A 19,708-nucleotide genomic window follows, 5' to 3' on the forward strand; every position below is an offset into this window, starting at 1 on the left:
TCTCTTGTGGCACCACGTAGCAGGATACCATGGGCTCCTCCCAGCCCACCCTGGGGTGAGCCTGCCGCTTGGGCACGGTGCACACTGCCAGGTATGTGAGCCGGGCACGTGATGTCCCCGGGCTTGAGTGATACCTGTCAATCAGGTCGACTGTAGCTGCTTCCTCTGCCGATGCTGCGTGTGCTGGGGACAGAGTCACGCATCATGGGTGCAGAGAACAGCCGAGTGGAGGGTCAGAGGAGCTGCCAAGGAGCCGTGGGAAGGAGATGCCATTGGATGTAAAGTCACATGAGTCACAACCCCTATGTCAGGGACTTAGCAGAGCTGAGCCAGTTTAAAAAGGGCATTTATTTGACTCATGGGAATAAAGAGTCTGAGTCTACTTTGAGCTTCAGGTGCCGTTGGATCCAGCAGCACTATCCTGGGTGCCATTTGCCTCTCTGTCTCCCGGATCTCTGTTTTCCTGCAAGTCGGCTTCCTTCTCAGGCCTGCCCACCACAGGGCACTCCTGACCATTGCAGACCCGGGTGGCACTCTAGCAAGCCATCTCTGTACTAAGGGAGCTTTCCCACAAGTGCAATGAAGTCCCCAGATTGAGTCTCTCGGGCCTGGATTCCTGGGACATCTGGTCAACCGTGAACCACCCTGCAGCCCGGGAACCACGCGGAGTGGAGTGGACAGGCGCGGTTCTGCACAGGAGAACCCAGAGCCAGCGCCAGAAGAGGAGAGGGGCGGGTGTGGAGTCGAATCAGGGAGGGAGACCCCCTTCCTGCCCGCACATGGCGTCTGCAGCGGGGCTCAACCCAGGCCAGACTGGTTCATCCATCAGGGTGTGCAGGTGCCCACTGTGTGCCAGAGGGGACCCAGCAGCACGAGGAGTGACAAAATCTCTGCTTGTTTACATCCTGGTGGCAAAGCCAATGAACAAGACACATAAATACAGAGCCCACGGGACAGTGCGAAGTGGCGAGGATAAACCAAGGAGAGGGATGTGGCTTCATACAGGGTGGCCTCCTTGAGAAGGGACATCCGAGCAGAGAAGGTACGAACACCACCAAAGGGATCCCTGGGAAGAGGTTCCAGGCAGAGGGAACAGGATGTGCAAAGGCCCCGGGGCAGGAACTTTCCCACAGGTTAGCAGAGCTGCAGAGAGGCCAGGTGGAGTGTGAGCCGCTGGGGGACAGGAGGAGAAGGTTGGGGGATGAAGGGGCAGTGTTCGGGTCCATCATGCAGGGCATGAGCCTTGAACCAAGGGGAGGACTTGGGCGTTCTGGGTGAGATGGAAGGCACCGGTTCTCTGCACATTAGCAGAGAAGGACGTAGCCTGACTACTCTGACCCTCTGGCTACTCCATGAAGAATGGATAAGAAGGGCGTCCATTAAGGAGGCTGCTGCCAAGGTCCAGGTGCAAGGTGAACCCAGCAGGGAGTCTGCTGGCCAGGTCCAGGCACATACGGTCAGACCACAGAGAGGAAGACGGACACCGCCGTCCCACAGGCCCAGCGGACGAGACGTGCTGGCGGGTGTGCCGTGCGGGAGAGAGGACCAACAGTCATTTCAGGGTGTGGACTGGAGACTGCGAGGGTGGACCCCCTCACAGAGCTGGGGAGCCTCCCCCCCCACAGAGCTGGGGAGCCGCGGGAGGCGCTGAGGTGGCAGGGGCCTGTGAGGAGCAGCCTGTCACCACAGGGGACCATCTTGGTGTGGGGACAAGGAACCACCGTGTGCAGCCCTGTGGTCTGGCCTTCACGGGTCGGAGGCCCTGGCCAGCCTCAGGGGGAAACAGGCTTTAGAAAGAAAGGTGTGGGGTTGGGCAGCCCCTGTGTCGCGCCCTGCAGAGCGGCCCTCCTTGTGACTTGCAGTGACTTGCAGCCACCTCCCGACGTTCCTGCCGCCACTCGACTCAGGAAGCAGAGCCTGTGGCCACAGGTGAGCTGAGGAGGAGGCCCACCGCCCGTGCCTCGCGGAGCTCATTCCTGCAGGACTTTTTGGTTTTCAGTCCAGGAACACTTGGGGAATCTCTTGGATTCTGGAAGCGACTTTGGCAGCACGTGAAAGAAAATGGAAGTGTAGCTGCTCACCCAGCACGGAGCTGCCTCCTGCTGACAGGGAAGGGTCTGGGCCACCGGGGTCTGTCTCGCGGGGAGCGCTCACACGGCTCCCAGCGCTCCAGGCCTCAGAGTGGGAGGCGGACATGAGCCCCTCCACCCAGCGGTGGCAGACGGGGGTGCTGGGAACCTTGAAGGGCCCGGCACCTGCTCTGACCCAGGCCTTTAGAAAAGGGCTGCAGCCCTGAGGCCGGTGCCTGCGCAGCCCCTGTGAGCCCTGGGGCCCAAGGCTGCGAGAGACGGGACTTAAACTCAGAGGCAGCTGCCTCAGCTTTCCTGGGCCGTCCGCCCTGCAGGACTCAGGCCTGTGGGCAGGCCAGCAGCACCGCTGTCACCACCCGCCAGCGTACTGTGCCCTGCGTCAACAGGTGGAACTTGCACGTTACACCCATGGTCTCACGGCTACTTGGAATCGAAGGGGTTTTTTTACATCACTTTAAAGAAAAATAACGAATAAGGGCGTAGCTGGTTCATGGGGAGCCCCCCAGGCTGTCAGGGGTCGGTTGGCATTGAGCGTCCCCGAGACTGGCTTGGGGCAGTGTGTGGTCTGGGGCTGGATTTAAGTCCCGTGGGTGGGGGAGGGGCCCCAGGCCATCCGTCACAGAGAGAGGTGTCAGGGTGACCTCACCCCTGGCCCAGCGCGTGGGACGGCTCAGTCATGGAAAGAAGCCGGGTCCCCGGGTTTGTGTTGGAGAGTCCGTTGGGGCTGGCGGCCCGGCCTCGGTGAAACATGAAGAGCTGGCCTTTTGAGCTCTGTGGCCACGTCCCCCAGGTCTCTCCCTGCCACCCGCTGGCCATCCGCATGGGGATCAGATCAGGTTTGTGTGTGGCAGATGTGGCCTCGGAGGGCCTGGTGGCTGAGGGACTTTGAGTAAAGCAGATGACGTTCCTGGGCGAGGCCCAGCACGGGGCGCTTCTCAGGTGCAGATACCAGGGTCCCTCGGGCACTGCTGAATGTGCCTTCATCCCGGTGACAGGCCCCTCTTTCCGCAGGGCTGGCTCGGGCAGGGGGAGTGTGGGAGGGGGCACAGCCTGCCAGGCACGAAGGGGACGGAAGCCAGTGGACCAGGGTTCCGGGTCCACTAAAATAAGCAGCAGGCCCACCGCGTGGGGCCCCACCAGGGCAGCACCCAGTGCCACCTCCCTGGGCCCTTCAGTGGGGCCTCGCCAGCGTCTCCGCAGGAGGGTCTGGTGGGTGGTGGGACCATCTTCTGTCCCCGTGTGGTCTCCGGGGGGTGAGAGGCTGAGCGCCCGCTGCCAGCGGCTCCATCCTTTTCCCTGAGCTCGTGAACCAGGCGCACAAAATCCGTGCACCCAAGGAATAGTCACTGAGTAGCCACTGAGCTCCCAGCACCTCCAGCTGGGGGCCAGAGCCGTGGAACCGCCCACGACCCTGGCTCTGACGTTCCAGCCCTTTCCAGGCAACAAACAAGGTGAACAGGTTAATCTGGGAAAGCAGGGTACTTGACTGTAAGGAAAGGTCTGTCTCGGGGCCACAGGTCCTCCCAGGGATCCCGAGGGGCCCAGCTGTGCCTGAGGGCCACTAGGAGTCACCCCAGGGGCAGGGGGAGTGGCTTCCCCAGGCTCCTGTCACCCGCTGGTGCTGCTCAGCACAAGCAAATAAGCCTCCCTGCTGGGGTACGCAGAGCCCTGGGCCTCGCCAGCCTCAGCCCCACACAGGCTGCAGAGTAGCACCAGGGGCTCAGGTGGCCCTCTGCAAGCCCCCTCCTCCAGCCCCTGCAGCCGGAGGCTCCACACCTAGAGCAGTCAGAGCTGGAGGGCACCAACAGTTTGAGACCTGAATGATGGGCTTGGCCAACTGAAGCCGAGTCTTGGAAAGAGAACCCTGGACAGAGGTGACGGCCAGTGCAAAGATCCTGGGGCAGGATGGAGCCTGCAGCACTTAAGAAATGTCCAGGTGGCCAATGCAGGCAAAGCAAGGTGAACAAGAGGGGGCCAGAGAAAGAGGAAGGCAGGTGGGGTCACCAGGGGTCTTCCAGGCCCCAGGAGGGGATCTGGGCCATCTGGGTGCAGTGGCAAACCACCGGAGGGTTGGCAGGCCGAGCTCTGGGGAGCAGCGATATTATCTGTTGGCCTGGGGGAGGCCTGGCTCTGATCCTTCCCCATCTGGCAGAGAGACAGGGCAAAGAGGCCTAAATCTCCTCCCACTCCAGCCCTGAGGGAGGCCTCACACCTGTTGTCCCATCTCTAAGGAGGTGCTGGGTTCAGCTCTCTCTAGGGCCCTAGGCTCCAATGCTGTCCTAAGGAATGGCCGGCACTTAGAGCAGCAGACATTCACTGTCCCCAGCCCCCAGGGCCCCAAGTCCAAAACGGGCCGCGCCTCCAGGCTGGGGGGGGGGATGGGGGATGGGGGGTCCTCCCAGCTCCGTGCTTTAGGCCGCCCCTCCCCCGTCAGAGCCTGCCCTGTCTGTGACTTTGACTTCTGTCTCCTACGTGGACACCTGGGTTGGACTTGGCACCCCCCTGGGGGAGCCAGATCAGCTCACCTCCAGGCCTGGGACTTTTTCCAAATGCGATCACACAGATTCCAGGACTTAGGTTTGACCTGGTCCTTTCGGGGGTCACCGTTCAACCCACCATAGACCTAAGAGCTTCAAGGAAAGGGGGAAGCCCAGGGGTGGCAGTAGGAGGAGAAAAGGGATTTGTGCGGACTGTTCCCTCCAGGTCTGCTCCGTGGGTGTAGCCATAGCGTCCCCTCATCATGCAGCTGTTGAGCACCTGCTGTGTCCCCCGACGGTGGCTGTGCTGGGGACCCAGCCATGGGCAGAGCAATGGCTTTTGCCCACGTTCATCCCCTCCTTCCTAAGTGCCTAGCTCTGCTCCCAGCCTCGTGGAGAAACGGGAGTAGAGAAACGGGAGTAGAGAAACGGGAGTAGGCACGGGCATCCACTGCCTGGGGTATGCGTGCTCCGGATGAGCGCTCAGAGGACAGAAGGCTGCGGCTCCAGAGGAGGTGCAGCCGGACAGATGGGTTAGATCTGGGCAGAGAAGGAGGGTGAGTTCCAAGTGGACCAGGGAGGAGTCAGCGCCACTACTGCTGAGCATTTTGGCGGAGACACACTCAGGGAGTTTGGCCAAGGGTTGGCAGGACCGGATTTCAATAAGTGTGAACAATTCTTGGGGAAATTCCAAGCCAAGCAAAATACCATCTTTCCCCTGTTTACATGGTGGTTGCTTTCAAAAAAATAGTCAGTATATACCAATGCCCTGAAAAACAGCCACCAAAAAGAAAAGCTCCTATGTAACACATTGCGATTCTGAGATCTTTTAAAACGGGTTTCCACTTAGCCGACGTAGGTCTGGGGACAGAGACTTTGGTTTGCTTGTTCATTTGCAGTCCTGGGGGTGAACCCTGGGCCTTGCACAGGTGAGCAAGCTCCACCACTGAGCGACACCCCCCCAGCTTTTTATTCTGAGGCCGGGTCTTGCTAAGCTGCCCACGCTGGCAGGGCCCCTGGGGTCCTCCTGCCTCAGCCTCCAGAGTAGCTGGGATCACAGGTGCGCCCAGCTGCACCCAGGGTATCTCCCCACTGGGCCGCACCATCCTCCTGCCCCTGTGGATTCCCTGTGGTGCCCTTGGAGCATGGGGCGGGGTGGCCGTCCCCCCAGCGGTCTCTCTGTGCCCTCTGCAGGCTCCATGCAGGTGATGAACAAGACCCGGCGCCTCATGGAGCAGGGCGGCGCGCACTTCGTCAACGCCTTCGTGACGACGCCCATGTGCTGCCCGTCGCGCTCCTCCATCCTCACGGGCAAGTACGTGCACAACCACAACACCTACACCAACAACGAGAACTGCTCCTCGCCCTCCTGGCAGGCGCAGCACGAGGGCCGCACCTTCGCCGTGTACCTCAACAGCACGGGCTACCGGACAGGTGAGCGCGGGTCGTCCCGGGTCGCACACCCGACCGCTTTCCTTCCATTTCAAAGTGGAGCGTTTATTTCTGTGTGTGGAAATCAGAAACGTGCAGGCCTGTCAGAGTAGGGATAAAGGGACCTTTTCAAAAAGTTGAGTTCTTAAAAAAAAAACCAAAAAAAACCCGGCTGCAGACAGAGCTCAGTTGGTGGAGTGGTCACCTCGCATGCACAAGGCCCTGGGGCCGGGAAGAACATCCGTTTAAAATATTGTATTCCAGGGAGACCACAGAGTCCCAGGCACGAGTTTGTTTTCTGGTAACTTTTTAAAGCCATCGGGTGGGGGAACAGCTTGACACGGGGAGATTTGAAGAGATGTAGGATCTGGGGCTCTGTATGGGGGCGACCCGGATGGCTCAGGTTCCCCTGGTGCTGGGCCTTTCATCCACCGCTCCCCAGGGAGGGCCCCCCTTTCAGCAGGGCAGAGTGCCCCGGGCCACCACCAGGATCCTGTTGATCTTGCTGGAGGGACTGTGAGTTCCAGAGGCGCCTCTGCTGGGCGGCTGCCGAGATAGGGGTGTTCTTAAGCACAGCCGCTCGCTCCAGCCCCCTTGCAAAATCCTCCAAACTCTATTAATTTTACTCGCTTTAAAAAAATAAATAAATACACCCCACCATGGGCCAAGGGCCAAGGCAGCTGTGAAACCAGATGTGGTGGCCCAAGTGTTGCAACCCGGGAGAGCTGCATCCAAGTGGCTAGAGGTTGGTTTGGGTGGGAGGGAAGGGAGGGAAGGACAGCCTGAGGTGGGGCAGCGTCTTCTGATCCACAGTGTGGGCTGGCGGCAGCGGAGCAGCCAGGAAGCCGGGGTCGTTTCCTGCACGCTCAGCCCGCCACCAGAATCACCTAGAAAATGGGGCAGCTGCAGAACCAAGAAGGCCCGCTCCCTCCTCCGGCCGTGCATCATGGGTGCCAGTGTGTGAGCAGAACCCCTTTGGTTTCTGGGTCTCTGCAGAAGGCTGTGCATGGCCAAGGTCACCTGGGCTACCCCTTCAGATAATGAGGGGCCTGGCCTTGCTGGTGGAGGCAGGTAGGTGGGCCACCGCAAGGCCTCAGGCCCTTAGGAAAGGAGGCATCTGCCACTCAGGTCCACAAATTATAGCTATTTCTGTGCAGAGTCACTGAACTGCAAATATTTTTACATTGAATTTTTAGCAAAAATCTCCTGATTAAAAAAAAAATGTTGGCAAAACTCAGTGTTTTAAGAATGCATACCGTGAGCCAAGGAAAACGGGGACAGGTGCGGCCCACGGCCCCCTTTCATGACCCCTGGCTGCACAAGGCGGGTGAGACCGTTAGCTTTGTGGATGCCAAAAGAACAGTAAAGACCCTGAAAGTGTTCTCTGAGCCCCTCACGTGCGGACCAGGACAGCCGCAGCCCAGAGAGGGATTTGTCCAGAGCTACACCGTGAGGTGCTTGTGCGCGATCAGGGTGGAGACCAGGGGCGTGGAAAGCCAGTGGTGCAGGCGCGGGATCTGACCCACGGAAAGGAAGCTCGCTTTTCTCCTGGCATTTGGGGGCTGATGCCAGGGGGAGCTAAAGGCTGGGGGTCAAAATCACCCAGGTGACCCTAAACATGCCTTAAAGCTGAGGCTGCAAACTCCATCCTTGAACTTACACGAATCACCAAGAATCTGCCTCCCAGAGGACTGACTGGGCCCAGCTGTACTTTGTGGGTACCTGTGTGGTCCTGGGAATGGGACCCAGGGCGCTCTACCACTGAGCCTCCCCCCTGGCCCTTTTTATTTTTTTATTTTGAAACAGGGTATCTCACTAAGTTGCTGAGCCTCGTCTTGAACTTGTGATCCTCTGCCTCAGCCTCCCAAGTGTCTGGGATTACAGGTGTGCGCCCCTGCACCTGGCTACCCAGCTCTACCTAATTATTATATCCTCAGTGAAGACAGGAACATGTCAAATATGAATAATAGCCACCCACATAGAACAACGGGAATTTTCAATGGCAGTGTTACAAAGTATTCATTTTATTTAGAATGTCCCCGTGTACAGAGTTAGAACTCAGAACCCGGAAAACCCCTGTTCACTTTGAACGGATGTGCTCCTGATTACTAATAAGCAAGGGCTTCCTGTATATTTTTTCCTCTTCACCCTGGCACTAGGGAGTTCAGATTTGAGTTTTATGTTGCTGTTTAAGGTAGAAACATTTTAACTGCATGATACTAAGTTACACTGTTGATTGAGAAAATGACAAGAACAAATTGTAACGAATTCAGAATCCCTTCAATGTGATTCATGGTACACATTCAGATTTTAATCCCCAAGGACAGAAGGTCAATTGTCCCTGCAGGGTCTTGATCCATATTAAACTGTACATCTCTGCGGGTGCCTAGGGATTGATTGAGTGGGATTTAAGATGATATCTCAATGTAGAATCCTTGCTGCTCTGGGGGACCCAGCTTGGTCTATAGGTCCAAGACTCAGATTCCTTCCTTCCCATTGGTGAGAGCCAGTCACATGGGCACATGTGGCTGCAAAGGCATCTGGGAAACACAGTCCTCATTCTGGGTGAAACTTCGTTTACTTTGAGAGAAAAATAAAATGGATACTGAGGGAAAATGAAGTGTGAACCATAGTCATGTTGTTGATGGACCTTTATTTTATTTGCTTATTTATATGTGGTGCTGGGAATCGAACCCGGTGCCTCACACGTACGAGGCAAATGCTCTATCACTGAGCTACAACTCCAGCCCCTAGGTGTTTTATTTTAAGAAATGAAACAACAAGACTTTGAAAATAACTTTGTTATATCTTATAATACAGAGGCTGGGCTCTAATTAAACTAATGGGATTTTTTTTGGGGGGGGGTTGTACTGGGGATTGAACTCAGGGGCTCTTGACCACTGAGCCACATCCCCAGCCCTTTTTTGTGTTTTATCTAGAGATGGGGTCTCACTGAATTTCTTAGTGCCTCGCCATTGCTGAGGCTGGCTTTGAACACCCAATCCTCCTGCCTCAGCCTCCCAAGCTACTGGGATTACAGGCGTGCACCATGGTGCCCAGCCTTATTTTTTTTATTTTGGGAAAGGGCGCTAAGTTCCTTAGGACCTTGATAAGTTGCTGTAGCTGGTCTCAAACTTATGATCCTCCTGCCTCAGCCTCCCTAGTTGCTGAGATTGTGGGTGTGCACCACCACACCCTGGGATGGTTGTTTAAGGAAATGAGTTGGTGAAGTGTCTATTGGGAGGAGTGTAATTAGTCCAACAAATTTAAATGGTAGCACAGTGACATCCTTTCCTCCATCTTCCGTTTTCACAGTGGATTCAAAGAAGGTCACCTTTGCCAGAGTATTTGAGGGTCTTATCCGTGTTTCCTGGGGCTTCTCTTAATCCTTTGACATTTGGATTTTCCCCAGTGGAGAGCTTATTACCTCATCACCCCTCTCAATAGTCTCCTCTTCACTTATCTCCCAGGCCAGATTATTATTTGTCAGTGGATTTACCTGTGTTTCAAGCTGTCCTCCGGCATCACTTTAATTAATTTCACAAAACCCTGCATCTTTTAAAAGATGAGCAATTTCATCTTGCAATCATCTTGCTTCATGTTTCCCGTGTTTGCAGTAGAGATTGACACAGGATGAAGTGAGGGATGCTAAGTTTAAGCAGGATAAATATCAATTTGTTAATGGATCTTTCTAGATGTGGCTTCCTGTAACTTCAGTGACTTGAATCTTGGAAGGATAAATGACATGCTCCAGTTTTACAGAACGTATGTAGTCACCCCTCATCACATTTCAGCAGGTGACCACCTGCTGCCCTGACTGTACTCATGGGTAGGTCCTGCAGGATTCTCAGGGTGTGGATACCTCCCTGTTCTTTACAGAGTGGTTGAGAGCAGGTATTTGGCTCCCGTTCAGGTCTGAACTCTGCCACTTCAGGCTCTACAAACTTGGATGCGTTATTTAGCTTCCACGTCTCGGTTACCTCAATCACAGATGATGTTACTTGGCTCAGAGGGTTTTGTGAATTCTTAAGACAGTGACTGGCATGTGGTAAGCACTTGAGAAGTGTCGTGATGACAATGACGATTCACACAAGTACCCCAGCATCACACAGACTGCCTCGGCCGTGTTTAGTAAATGTCACAATAATTGCACATGGGGAACGAAACGTGGCAACGTGCCCCACCTCTAGCGACCAGTAAATCGCTTCAGATCAAGAGACAGAAACCTCAACTGCGACTGTTTGGACAAGCTATGGAATTTTTCTTTTCTTTTTTTTTACCTCCCTCAACTAAAGAGACTTAGGTGCTTCAGGCAGAATCTGGACCCGTGGTTCAGTGCGTGGTGATGTGGGCTGGGGATGTTACTTGGTGGTAGAGCACGTGCACAGCATGCCTGAGGCCCTCTGTGCAATCCCTGCATTGCAGAAAAAGGGAAAAAGAAGTGTCGTGACTTCATAGTAAGGCCCAAGGCCTTCCTTGCAAAGCTCTTGGCCGGTGTGTCCAGGAGGAGCCTAGGTCTGGAGACAGTGGCTGGCTCCCGCCCGGGGCCCCTTCCATCATATCCTGCAGGAGCAAGACGAGGCTTTCCCCAGATTGCAGAAGTCGTGAGATTCTGATTGGACCAGCTCCAGTCACGTGCCAGCCTCTGAGCCAATCACCGTGGAGAGCGCCTGGGTGAGCGCATTAGCTGAGCTGCCTGTCCCGGCTCAGCCCGTAGAGCCGGTTCGCCCCGGGCCCGGGATCCCTGAGCGGAGGGAAGGATGAGGAGGACGGGCCTGCTGGGCTGCCAGTCTCAGGCTGGAGGAAAAGCTCATTTTCTGGTACTTTCTGGCAAATAGGCCAGAGAACCCAGTTACCCCTCCGGGGGGCGCCGCATTACCATCTGAGCCGGCAGCTCCCAGGTGGTTTCCCGTCCCCGCTTCTGTGGCCAGTGCTGACCTCGACCCCTCCCCCATGTGTTCTAGAATGTTCCTGGGGAGCGAGGGGAGCTCATCCCTCATTACAAGCCTGGGCTTTGCCAGTTGGAGCCTGTTTTCAGATTTGGCCCTGAGCACCCAATTATTTTCACTCTTCTCCTCCCACAGAGCTGGAGTGGGGGGAGGTCAGCCGAGGACCTGGACTTGGCCAGCAGCCATGGTGGCCACCTCACTGCACCCTGACACCTGCCCCTGCAGGATGTTGGGACATTGGTGAAGCTGGTGCACCAGTCACCCCCTACACACACACACACACACACACACACACACACACACACACACACACAGGGCACCGGGCATCTACTGCACCTGAAGGCAGGCGCGTGTGACTCGTTTGCTGTGCTGGCTTCAGGGTGTGAGAGCTCAGGTGTCTTCCTCTGCTGTTTCTGTGATACTGTCCTCACACCACCTCTGTACCTCCCACCCCCTGTGTCTCCTATTTGCTTTCTTTCCCTTCAGAGCCCTTGACCCCACCTGAACACATTTGTGGATTTGTTTATTGTCCGTTCTCCCATGATAAATGACGTCTGACACTTCCCGTGCTCCCTACCCGGTTCCCCCGGGCTCTTCCCAGAACTGATTTTATATTCTACCTATTCATCTTTTTGACTGTTTTGATTTTAAAATTCTGGCTCCTGGAAGGAGAGACTGTCCGTTTCTGCCTGTGCTCCTGTGCCCAGGAGAGTGCTGGTCTGTAGTAGGTGCTCAGTAAGCCTTGGTAGGGTGGGTGGAGGTGTGCGCATGCTCCTGGTGGGGCCGACAGCCCCTGCCCCGTCTGTCCTGTGCTCCTTTCTCCTCTCGGTTTCTCTCCACCCCCACTCCCCCCCCCCCAGCCTTCCTCCTTTCTCTTCGGCCCTTCTGCACACACACAGAAGAGAGGACTGAACCGTCCCTGGGCGCCCGGTGCAGCTGCCTCTGTGCTCACAATGACGGCCTTCTCTTTGCTTGGCTCCTCTCGGCCTTTGTGCCCTGCACACTTCCTTCCCCTCAAGTGCACACAGTGCCCACCCCGCACACACGGCTCTCTTCTTCCTTCTGTTCAGCTGCCCCGTCCGCCACTGCCTCCCCTCCAGCCCATTGATGTGAGGGCAGAGCTCCCCATCTGCCCAAGGAGCCCATGCTCCTCCGGCAGCGGGGTCCTCCCAGGACCCCAGCCTCCCCCTACCCCGTGGCCATCTGGTCTCAGCTGGGGTCCCACAGCCCTCGCAGGGCCCAGGCTGGCCCGGGCATCTTCAGGAGACCCAGGTTGGCCATGTTTCCTACACACATCTTCCTCCTAAGCGTCTTGAAACTCTGGGGACCGTGCCCTCCTCAGACCCCCAGGTCTCTAAGCAAGTGAGGCAGCAGCAGGAGTCCAGAGAACTCAGCTCAGCCTGGGGCTGCCTTGCAAGCTTGGATGAGACCCACCCTGTCTGGGCCTCAGTGTCCTCTGTACCCCCGTGTTGCCACATGCAGTAAGGGTCATGTGACCAGTGGTGCCCACAAACCTGGTGGGAGGAAGAGGAAGTGGCCTCTGGGAAAGGGAAGCGGCCGTGAGCCTCCGCCTTCCAAACCGGGCTGTGAGGCTGGGGCGAGGTTCTGTCTGAGTCCAGCCAATGCCTTCTTGTCCACTGTGGCTTTCCTGAGGCTGCAGAAACAAAGTGCCACCAACTGAAGTCTCAAAGCAAAAGTCATTCCTTCTCCGACAGCTTTGGAAGCCAGAGGGCAGAGTCGAGTGTCCGCAGGCCTCGCTGGCTCTGGGGAGAATCTGATCCTGACTCCTCCAGCCCCTGGTGGCCCAGGTGTCCTTGGCTTGTGGCTGCTTCACTGCAGACCTTGCCTCCACTTCCCATGGCCCTCTCCTCTCCCTGTCTCCTCCTCTTCATGTGGCCATTTCAGTGTGTGTCTGAATTTTCGTTTTCTCATAGGGACCCCGGCCACTGCCTTAGTGCCCACCCTAATCCTGCATGGTTACAAAGGCCATGGTTCAAATAGGTCACTCTGCAGGTCCCTGGGCTGAGGACTTGTTCATGTATTTGGTGGGGGGTGCAGTTCGGGCCAGCGCAGCTGGTTCTGACCCACGCCAACCTTCATTGAGGCCTCGGAGCCTTGGTGTTGAGCTAGAGCTGACCCTGCAGGCCAGCAGCTGCTCAGGGCTGGGTCAAGGCCCAGTTTCAGTCCTCGGTGTGGCCACCCAGCTGCCAGCTCCACACACTCTGTTCCCTTCCCACTGTTGGTCTCCTCAGGACCCTGCTTCTCTGGGCACTAGAATGGCTGTGGAGGCCAAAGTGAAGGGCAGGACCACCGTGGTGGGTGGACACACCGACCGACCCTTCTGCCAGGCCTCCAGAGGGCACATGACCTTCCACTGTGGCTCCCGGGGAATCAAAGAGTTGCACTAGAGCCCCGCGACCCAGCTCGACTGCTGGCCACAGGGAGCTACTTAACTTTAATTAAAATGAAATCAAATTAAAATTTCAATTTCCCAGGCGCAGAAGGCACGTTCAAGTGTTCAGTAGACGTGGGGACCATGCTAGATGGTGCAGACAGGAGCTTCTGTCACTGTAGAAAGGTCTGTGGGAGAGCCGAAGAGCCTAATTCGAGCAGAATCTCTTTTGGCTGGGATGTGCCCTCCTACGTCTCTGAGAATATAACGACATCAACATGATAAAGATGCTTCTGCGGCCCTCACTGCGCTCCAGGCTGTGTGCCAAGCCTGACTCACACGCCCGCCGGCAGATCTGTTCCCCTTCACCGGCCCTGATCTGCCCTCCCTCGCCTTCCCAAGCCATCCTGCGACTGGGGGCAGGGGTAGCACCTGGGGACCCCATCGGGCCGCCCCGTGTCATCCAGCGCACACAGCAGACCTTCTCTAATCCATCACCAGGGATGCAGGGAGGTGTGGTGAGGTGCAGGGAGGCAGGAGCAGCCCAGGGATGCATCAAGGCAGGGAGGGAGGAGCAGCCCAGGCGGGAAACGCCCGGCCCGCCAGGAAGGGCTGGGCTCTGCCTTGTCTGTGCCCAGCTCAGATGCCAACAGGGCAGGGGGGCTAGATTTCATAGGTGGAGGATTAACTCTGCTTTTTGAAAACTAATAGCTGAAAGCGCCGGGCAGGCTGCGGCAGGCACCTGGGGATGGATTAAATCACCGAAGGCGCTCACCTGCAGGTTCTCAGGCGGCACAGCGCCCCCTAGGGGTTGGCATCAGTGAAGGCGGCGACAAGGCCAGGGGGGTGTGGGGGTGGGGGTGTCCCCAGGGCAGGGACCAAGGACTTGGATGCCTGCTTGGCACAGAGAGCCCATTTGTCCCCACATTGCCCAGCATCCCACATGGCTTCTGAATTTCCTCCCAGATTATTCATCAAGTGGGGTTTTTGTTTACTGTTACCTGAGTCTATTTTGTATACAAATACTGAGAGTTTTCGTGGTTTTAATATATCCTGGATTTCCCAGGAATTGTTATGTGGTAAGAAAATGGAGGGAATATTATAAGTGAATGCGGAACTTTCCAAGAGTCTTTATTTCTGAAAATCCCATCCCTAATGGCAGTGGCACCCAAAGCATCTGAATTGCAAATGCCACCCGCCCACCGCATTTGTAGCTGTCACCCTCCCAGGGAACCGTGTCAAGGTGCAGGCATCTGGCTGCTGCAGCGTCTCCTTGATGGATGTGCTCCAGAAATTTCATGTTGAAATCTCCCTTTATTAAAAATTGCTTTCCCTTTATTTTTCTTGTGGATTGTGGTCAGAGCCTTATGTCGATCGTTTGAAAGTGATGCGCACAGGTCGCTTTTGTCACCTATAAATTTCCTTTCAGGGAAACGAGGGAGCCTTATAAAATGCTTGTCACAGATGTGGGACAGGTTGAGAAGGCTCTGGAAGGATCAAGTTAGTGTCAGATTCCTCCAGAGCGGTAATTACACACCCTCTGATTGACAGCGCCTCAGGCCTTGTTCTGGAGGGCTCCTGTGTTCCCCCACCTCCTGCATCCTGTCCTTCTGGACAAAGCCGCACATCAAAGGGGACAAAGGAGATGTTAAGACACAGCAAGGCCAGCATAAACCTGTGGCCGAGCTGGGGAGCCCTCCCTGCCCAGCTAATTGAGTTCACAGGAAATGAATGTCTGGGCCCTGCCCTCATTTGCTGGAGCTGCGTGACCCTCACAGGGAGTGGTGGAGAGCTAAGGCCAGCATTTAATTAGAGGCCCGTGCACCCCACCCTCCATGGCACCTTGACTGACCGCTGTGCCGGGGCTTGCTGCTACCGGTTGGCCTGGGCCACGTGGTCCCCTGCAGCCCAGCTTTGCCCTCTACAAGCAGCCTCTCCAGGAATAGGCAGGCAGGAAACAGCTTGTTAAGGGACCGGACAAGCCCTTGCCCTGGTTATCTGCTGGTCCCTGCCTCTCCCCAGCAGTTAACCATCCTTCCTCTCCACCTAGAAGCCAGGCAGTGCTTCAAAAAATGGATTTCTAACTCAGTCGCTCTCTGTTTAAAACCCTCTGCTCATCAAATAAGCTCACCTCTGTGCCTAGCCTGCTCACCTCCGTCCACATCTTGCCTCTGTCTTTCTGACGACACTCTGGCCTCTTAGCTGTTTCTCTAACATTTCAAGGTCATTCCTGCCACAGGGCCTTTGCACTTTGCCACTGTTTAAACACTGTTCTTACAGCTTTTTCCTTGTCCTCATTCACCTTCCGTGGAGAACTTCCCTGACCCATCTGCTCCTCTGGCCTGGCCTGCCTGCTTCAGTTAGCACCCACCCCTGCCGTTCTCTGCCCAAGACACCTGTCCCCCTTCTTAGGACTTATCTTCTCAAAACCATCCTACATATTTGTGAACTTATTTCGCACCATTTTTGTTTGCTGCTCATCTGTGAACGGTGCCTGGTGGGTACTGAGTGCTCAGTAAAGAGTGGAATGAGTGGCTGACTCTTAGGCTGGAAATCAGCAGAAAATGGGGACGGAATGAAATCTAGATTTCTGTGTCACTTGTCCCAGGTCAAGAAATGTGATTGATTCAGGCAAACTGCAGGTCCCGTGCTGAACACCGCCAGGAACCCCTTTCTGCCTCATGGATCTCTTTCCTTAGAATTGGCCTTCTTCTCAGGAAGGGTCCGTCCCTGGTGGCAGGATGGCCTGCACAGGTGGCATCTCCTGGGTGACCCTCGCTGAAAGAGAGGCCTCCTCCCAATGACTCCAACAAAAGTCCCCAGAGGCTGTCATTGGCCCAGGGCTGGTCACATTTCTCCATAACCTGATCACAAAGGTTGGATCTTGTGCCAGGCGGGCGGGGAGGGGAAGCCGGAGTCAGCCTGCAGAGCAGGTGAGGCTGAGAAAGAGGACATGATTCCCTGGACAGCAGAAGGGTGCTGGGCCACCGTCCACTGCAGAAACCCAGCCAGCCCGGGAGGAGGCGCCTCTGCAGCCGCAGCCTGTCCTGCAGCCGCAGCCTGTCCTGCAGCCCGGGCCTCCTGGCAGCCAGGTCCGCCGTCCCCCCACTCCCCTTCGAGTTTCACTTCTCAGTGCAGCAGGATCCTGTCACTGGCATCAGAACCACATTGATATATCAGGGCAATTTTCATTTGGTGTCTTTTCAAAAACAGGAGAGAAGCCATGCTGTGACCTTGCAAGGCCCCAAGTGAAAAGGATCGGTCCTGCTCCCCACGGTCCCCGCTCCCCATGTCCCCGCTTCCCACGTCCCGCTCCCCAAGGTCCCTGCTCTCCACCTTCCCCACTCTCCCTGGGCCCTGGCCCTGCGCCCTGGGGCCCAAGCTGTGTTTAACTCATTCCTCTCCAGCCCTGACTCCTCTGTCAATTTGTCTGCCCCAAATCACCAGGACTCCGCCCGCGGTGTTGCGCGTCTGGTGTCTGTGGGGCTCTGGGTTTGCAGAAGAGCCTCTTCCCGTTCACCACTGTTGCTCAGGGGACCCGGCTCCCCCAGGGTCATGGGGGTGTTTCTTCTCTGCTGCCCGAACGAGGAGCCCCCAAGAAACCCAGTGGCAGGTGGTGAAAATCGCCCAGTTCAGGCTCCTTCTACTAGTGGCACGAGAGGGACCACTTGTCGGGGACCAGCTCAGCCAATATGTCCCCTGCGGGACCAAGTTTGGATCTTGCAAAATGGCAGCTGACAGCGAGTCCCCACTTCTGTCCCAAGGATGTTCTGACTTAACGAGGGTTTTTTTTGTTGTTGTTTTGCGTTGGTTTGGTTTGGTACTGAGAATTGGACCAGCAGCGTGTTACCACTGAGCCACATCCTCGGGCCTCCCAAGTGACTGGCATCACAGGTGTGTGCCACTGCGCCCAGCTACAAAGTGCTGTTTAAAATCTGAAAATGACTAGCTCTATTCTATTTAATATGGAATTAATAAATTTTCACTGGAATTTGGGGGAAAGTTCTGATAAGTACCTCAAAAAGATCCAGATTCCAAGCTTCTCTTTCCAACAAGAAGCTGATGGCCGTGGTGGTCTCACCAGTATTGACAGTATCCCTACCTGTCGGGGTCGGTGGGCTGCAGCCCGTGGGATCCAGCTCTGTTCTTACAAACAAAATTCTATGAAAATGCCCATTAGTTCAGATGTTTTCTGTGGTGCTCTCTCTCTCTCTGGTGGCAGAGTTGAATAATTGCTAGAGAGACCTCATTCCAACCGCAGCAGCTGAAACGGTTACAGTCTGGCCCTTTCCGGAAGATTCCTAACCCCTCCTAGGTGACGTTAGCCAGCTGGTCTTACGTCACTGCCACCCCATGACTTGTTGGATGGAGGTAGAGCCGCTGTCACCGTGTCCACATCCTGATCCAGACGGCAGGACGCAGGAGACAGACACACCCACTTCCTTCCCTACCAGAAGCGCCTCCCTGGCTCGCAGACAGAAAGGCACGGAGCGCACAGGAAGCCCGTGACGGCAAGGCACAGCCACCGTGTTCTGCAAACTGTGATGTGTGTGCTTCTGTGCACAGGAAATGATGCCCCGCGGCGGTCACCCTGACGGTTGATGGGGTCCGATGGCCTCCGTGACCATGGTGTCACCCCCGTGTAAAGGGTCTTTCAAAATGGTTCCTGGAAGGTGATCTGGAAGTGCTGGCCGAGCCTCGGGTTCTGCTGGGGTTCCTTGTTGGCAGGATGCTCATTGGGACTTACCAGGAGTGTTCTCTCCCACCCGCCTCACGGGCTGTCTGAACCCCTCTCTGGGCGGCAGATAGAGACCCCCATCCCGTGGCCTTGGATGCCGTCACGCTGCTTAACACCCCAGACGTCTGCCCACCCCACCGTGCCCTGAACCTGGTCCTCTGCCTCCAGCTGCCCACCCAGGTCCCCTGGACGGCTGACCGGCTTCTCAGGGTGAGCACGTCTGACCTCTTCGCCGTCCCACACCCCAAACTGCCCCTGCCGCAGCCCCTTCCTAGATTTGGCCACAGATGCCACAAAACCCCTCGGCCACCCCAGCACGCTCCCCCGCAGAAAGGCCCTCGGGTGGACTCGGGGCTCCTTCTACAGCCTGAGGTGCTGGCGAGGGCCGCGAGGCCTGGCCCTCGTCCAGGCCTTTTGGCGTCCCCTCTCCTGACAGGTCCCGGTAGGGCCACAGTGCCCAGGCAAGGGCCCTGTCCCCGGGGCCCAACATCCACGTAGAGATAAGGGGGCGAGTAGGAGAGTCTCCGAGAGGACTGGCTGCTAGGGAAAGAAGGGTCATCTGGTAGTGCACAGGGACAGTCGGGTCCGCGGCGCAGGGAGCCAGTTCAGGAGTGTGTGTGGGTCCCCACACACAGGGACGTGGCCAGGTCCAGTGACTGCAGTGACCTGTCAGCCGCGTCCAGCAGGACGCAGTGAGCCGGCCCGATTGCCCCAGCTCCTCCTGGTTTATCAGTTGCACTTAATGCTAGGTGTGGGTGGAGACGGCGTGGGATGACCATGAACCAAGTCACCAGTGTCCCTAAAACAGCCCTGTCCACAGCTCTACCCAGATGGCCCAGGATGGGGGAGAGGCTCTCCTCAGGCAGGGCCCAGGACCTGTCACTGCTGCCAGCCCAGGCATGGGGTGACGTCACTAGCGTGGAGCCCCACCACAAAGGGTGGCAGATCCAGCACCTTGGCCACTGTGCCCTGCGTTGCTGGGGGGGGACGAGATGCTGGGAGGGACCAGGAAGAAGTCCCAGCCTGGCCCGGCCGCCCTCTGGCTCTGAAAGGACCGAGATTCCGGCTCACCTCCCCCGGCTCCCCCGGCCTTCAGCTCGCCTGGCCTCCGCCCGACGCCTCCCGTGCCCTCTGCACCAGGCTCACCGCCAACTAATCTCAGTCCCCCGTCACCGCAAGACACGGCTCTTAACAGACCACAGATGCAATTTGCTACGAGGCAATTTCAGCTGGATTCGGGGCCGGGAGAGGGAACAGGAGGGCTGAGTCCCCTGGCAGACTCTGAAAGGTCCCCGCAGCACTTAACTCAAAGTGAGGGACACAGCGGCCAGGAGGCGAAGCGGCCCCGGTCCTTCCTGCATGGGAGCGGCGGCCTGTGGGGCAGGAACAAGGGGGGACAGGGGCCAGCACCCTCGCAGCGGGAGGGGAGAGCGTGGTTCTGACCTAGGACTCGCAGGGAATCTGAGACCAGGTGCTAATGGAGGAGAAGCCGGGAGAGCAGAGGACCAACCCTGGTGACAATGGAAACACCACCCTCGGTGACCCTGGGTGTGCTTATGCTTGGTCACATACGTGTGCAGTCGGACCTGTGCCTCCGTGGCTTCCACGTCCACAGATTCAACGCAGAACCC

General features: G+C 56.8%; 1 protein-coding gene across 5 annotated transcripts in view; it reads left to right on the forward strand.

The window, feature by feature from the left end:
• Positions 1–19,708, forward strand: part of Sulf2 (sulfatase 2) — an 81,822-nt gene that overhangs the window by 27,018 nt on the left and 35,096 nt on the right. For all 5 annotated transcript variants that reach the window (XM_078051985.1, XM_013358650.4, XM_078051984.1 and 2 more), the window contains exon 3: positions 5,762–6,001. In XM_078051985.1, coding sequence (XP_077908111.1) covers positions 5,762–6,001 — 240 coding nt within the window. The remainder of the gene's footprint in view (positions 1–5,761; positions 6,002–19,708) is intronic.

The sequence above is a fragment of the Ictidomys tridecemlineatus genome, chromosome 5 (assembly GCF_052094955.1).
Source record: "Ictidomys tridecemlineatus isolate mIctTri1 chromosome 5, mIctTri1.hap1, whole genome shotgun sequence".
Taxonomy (NCBI): domain Eukaryota; kingdom Metazoa; phylum Chordata; class Mammalia; order Rodentia; family Sciuridae; genus Ictidomys; species Ictidomys tridecemlineatus.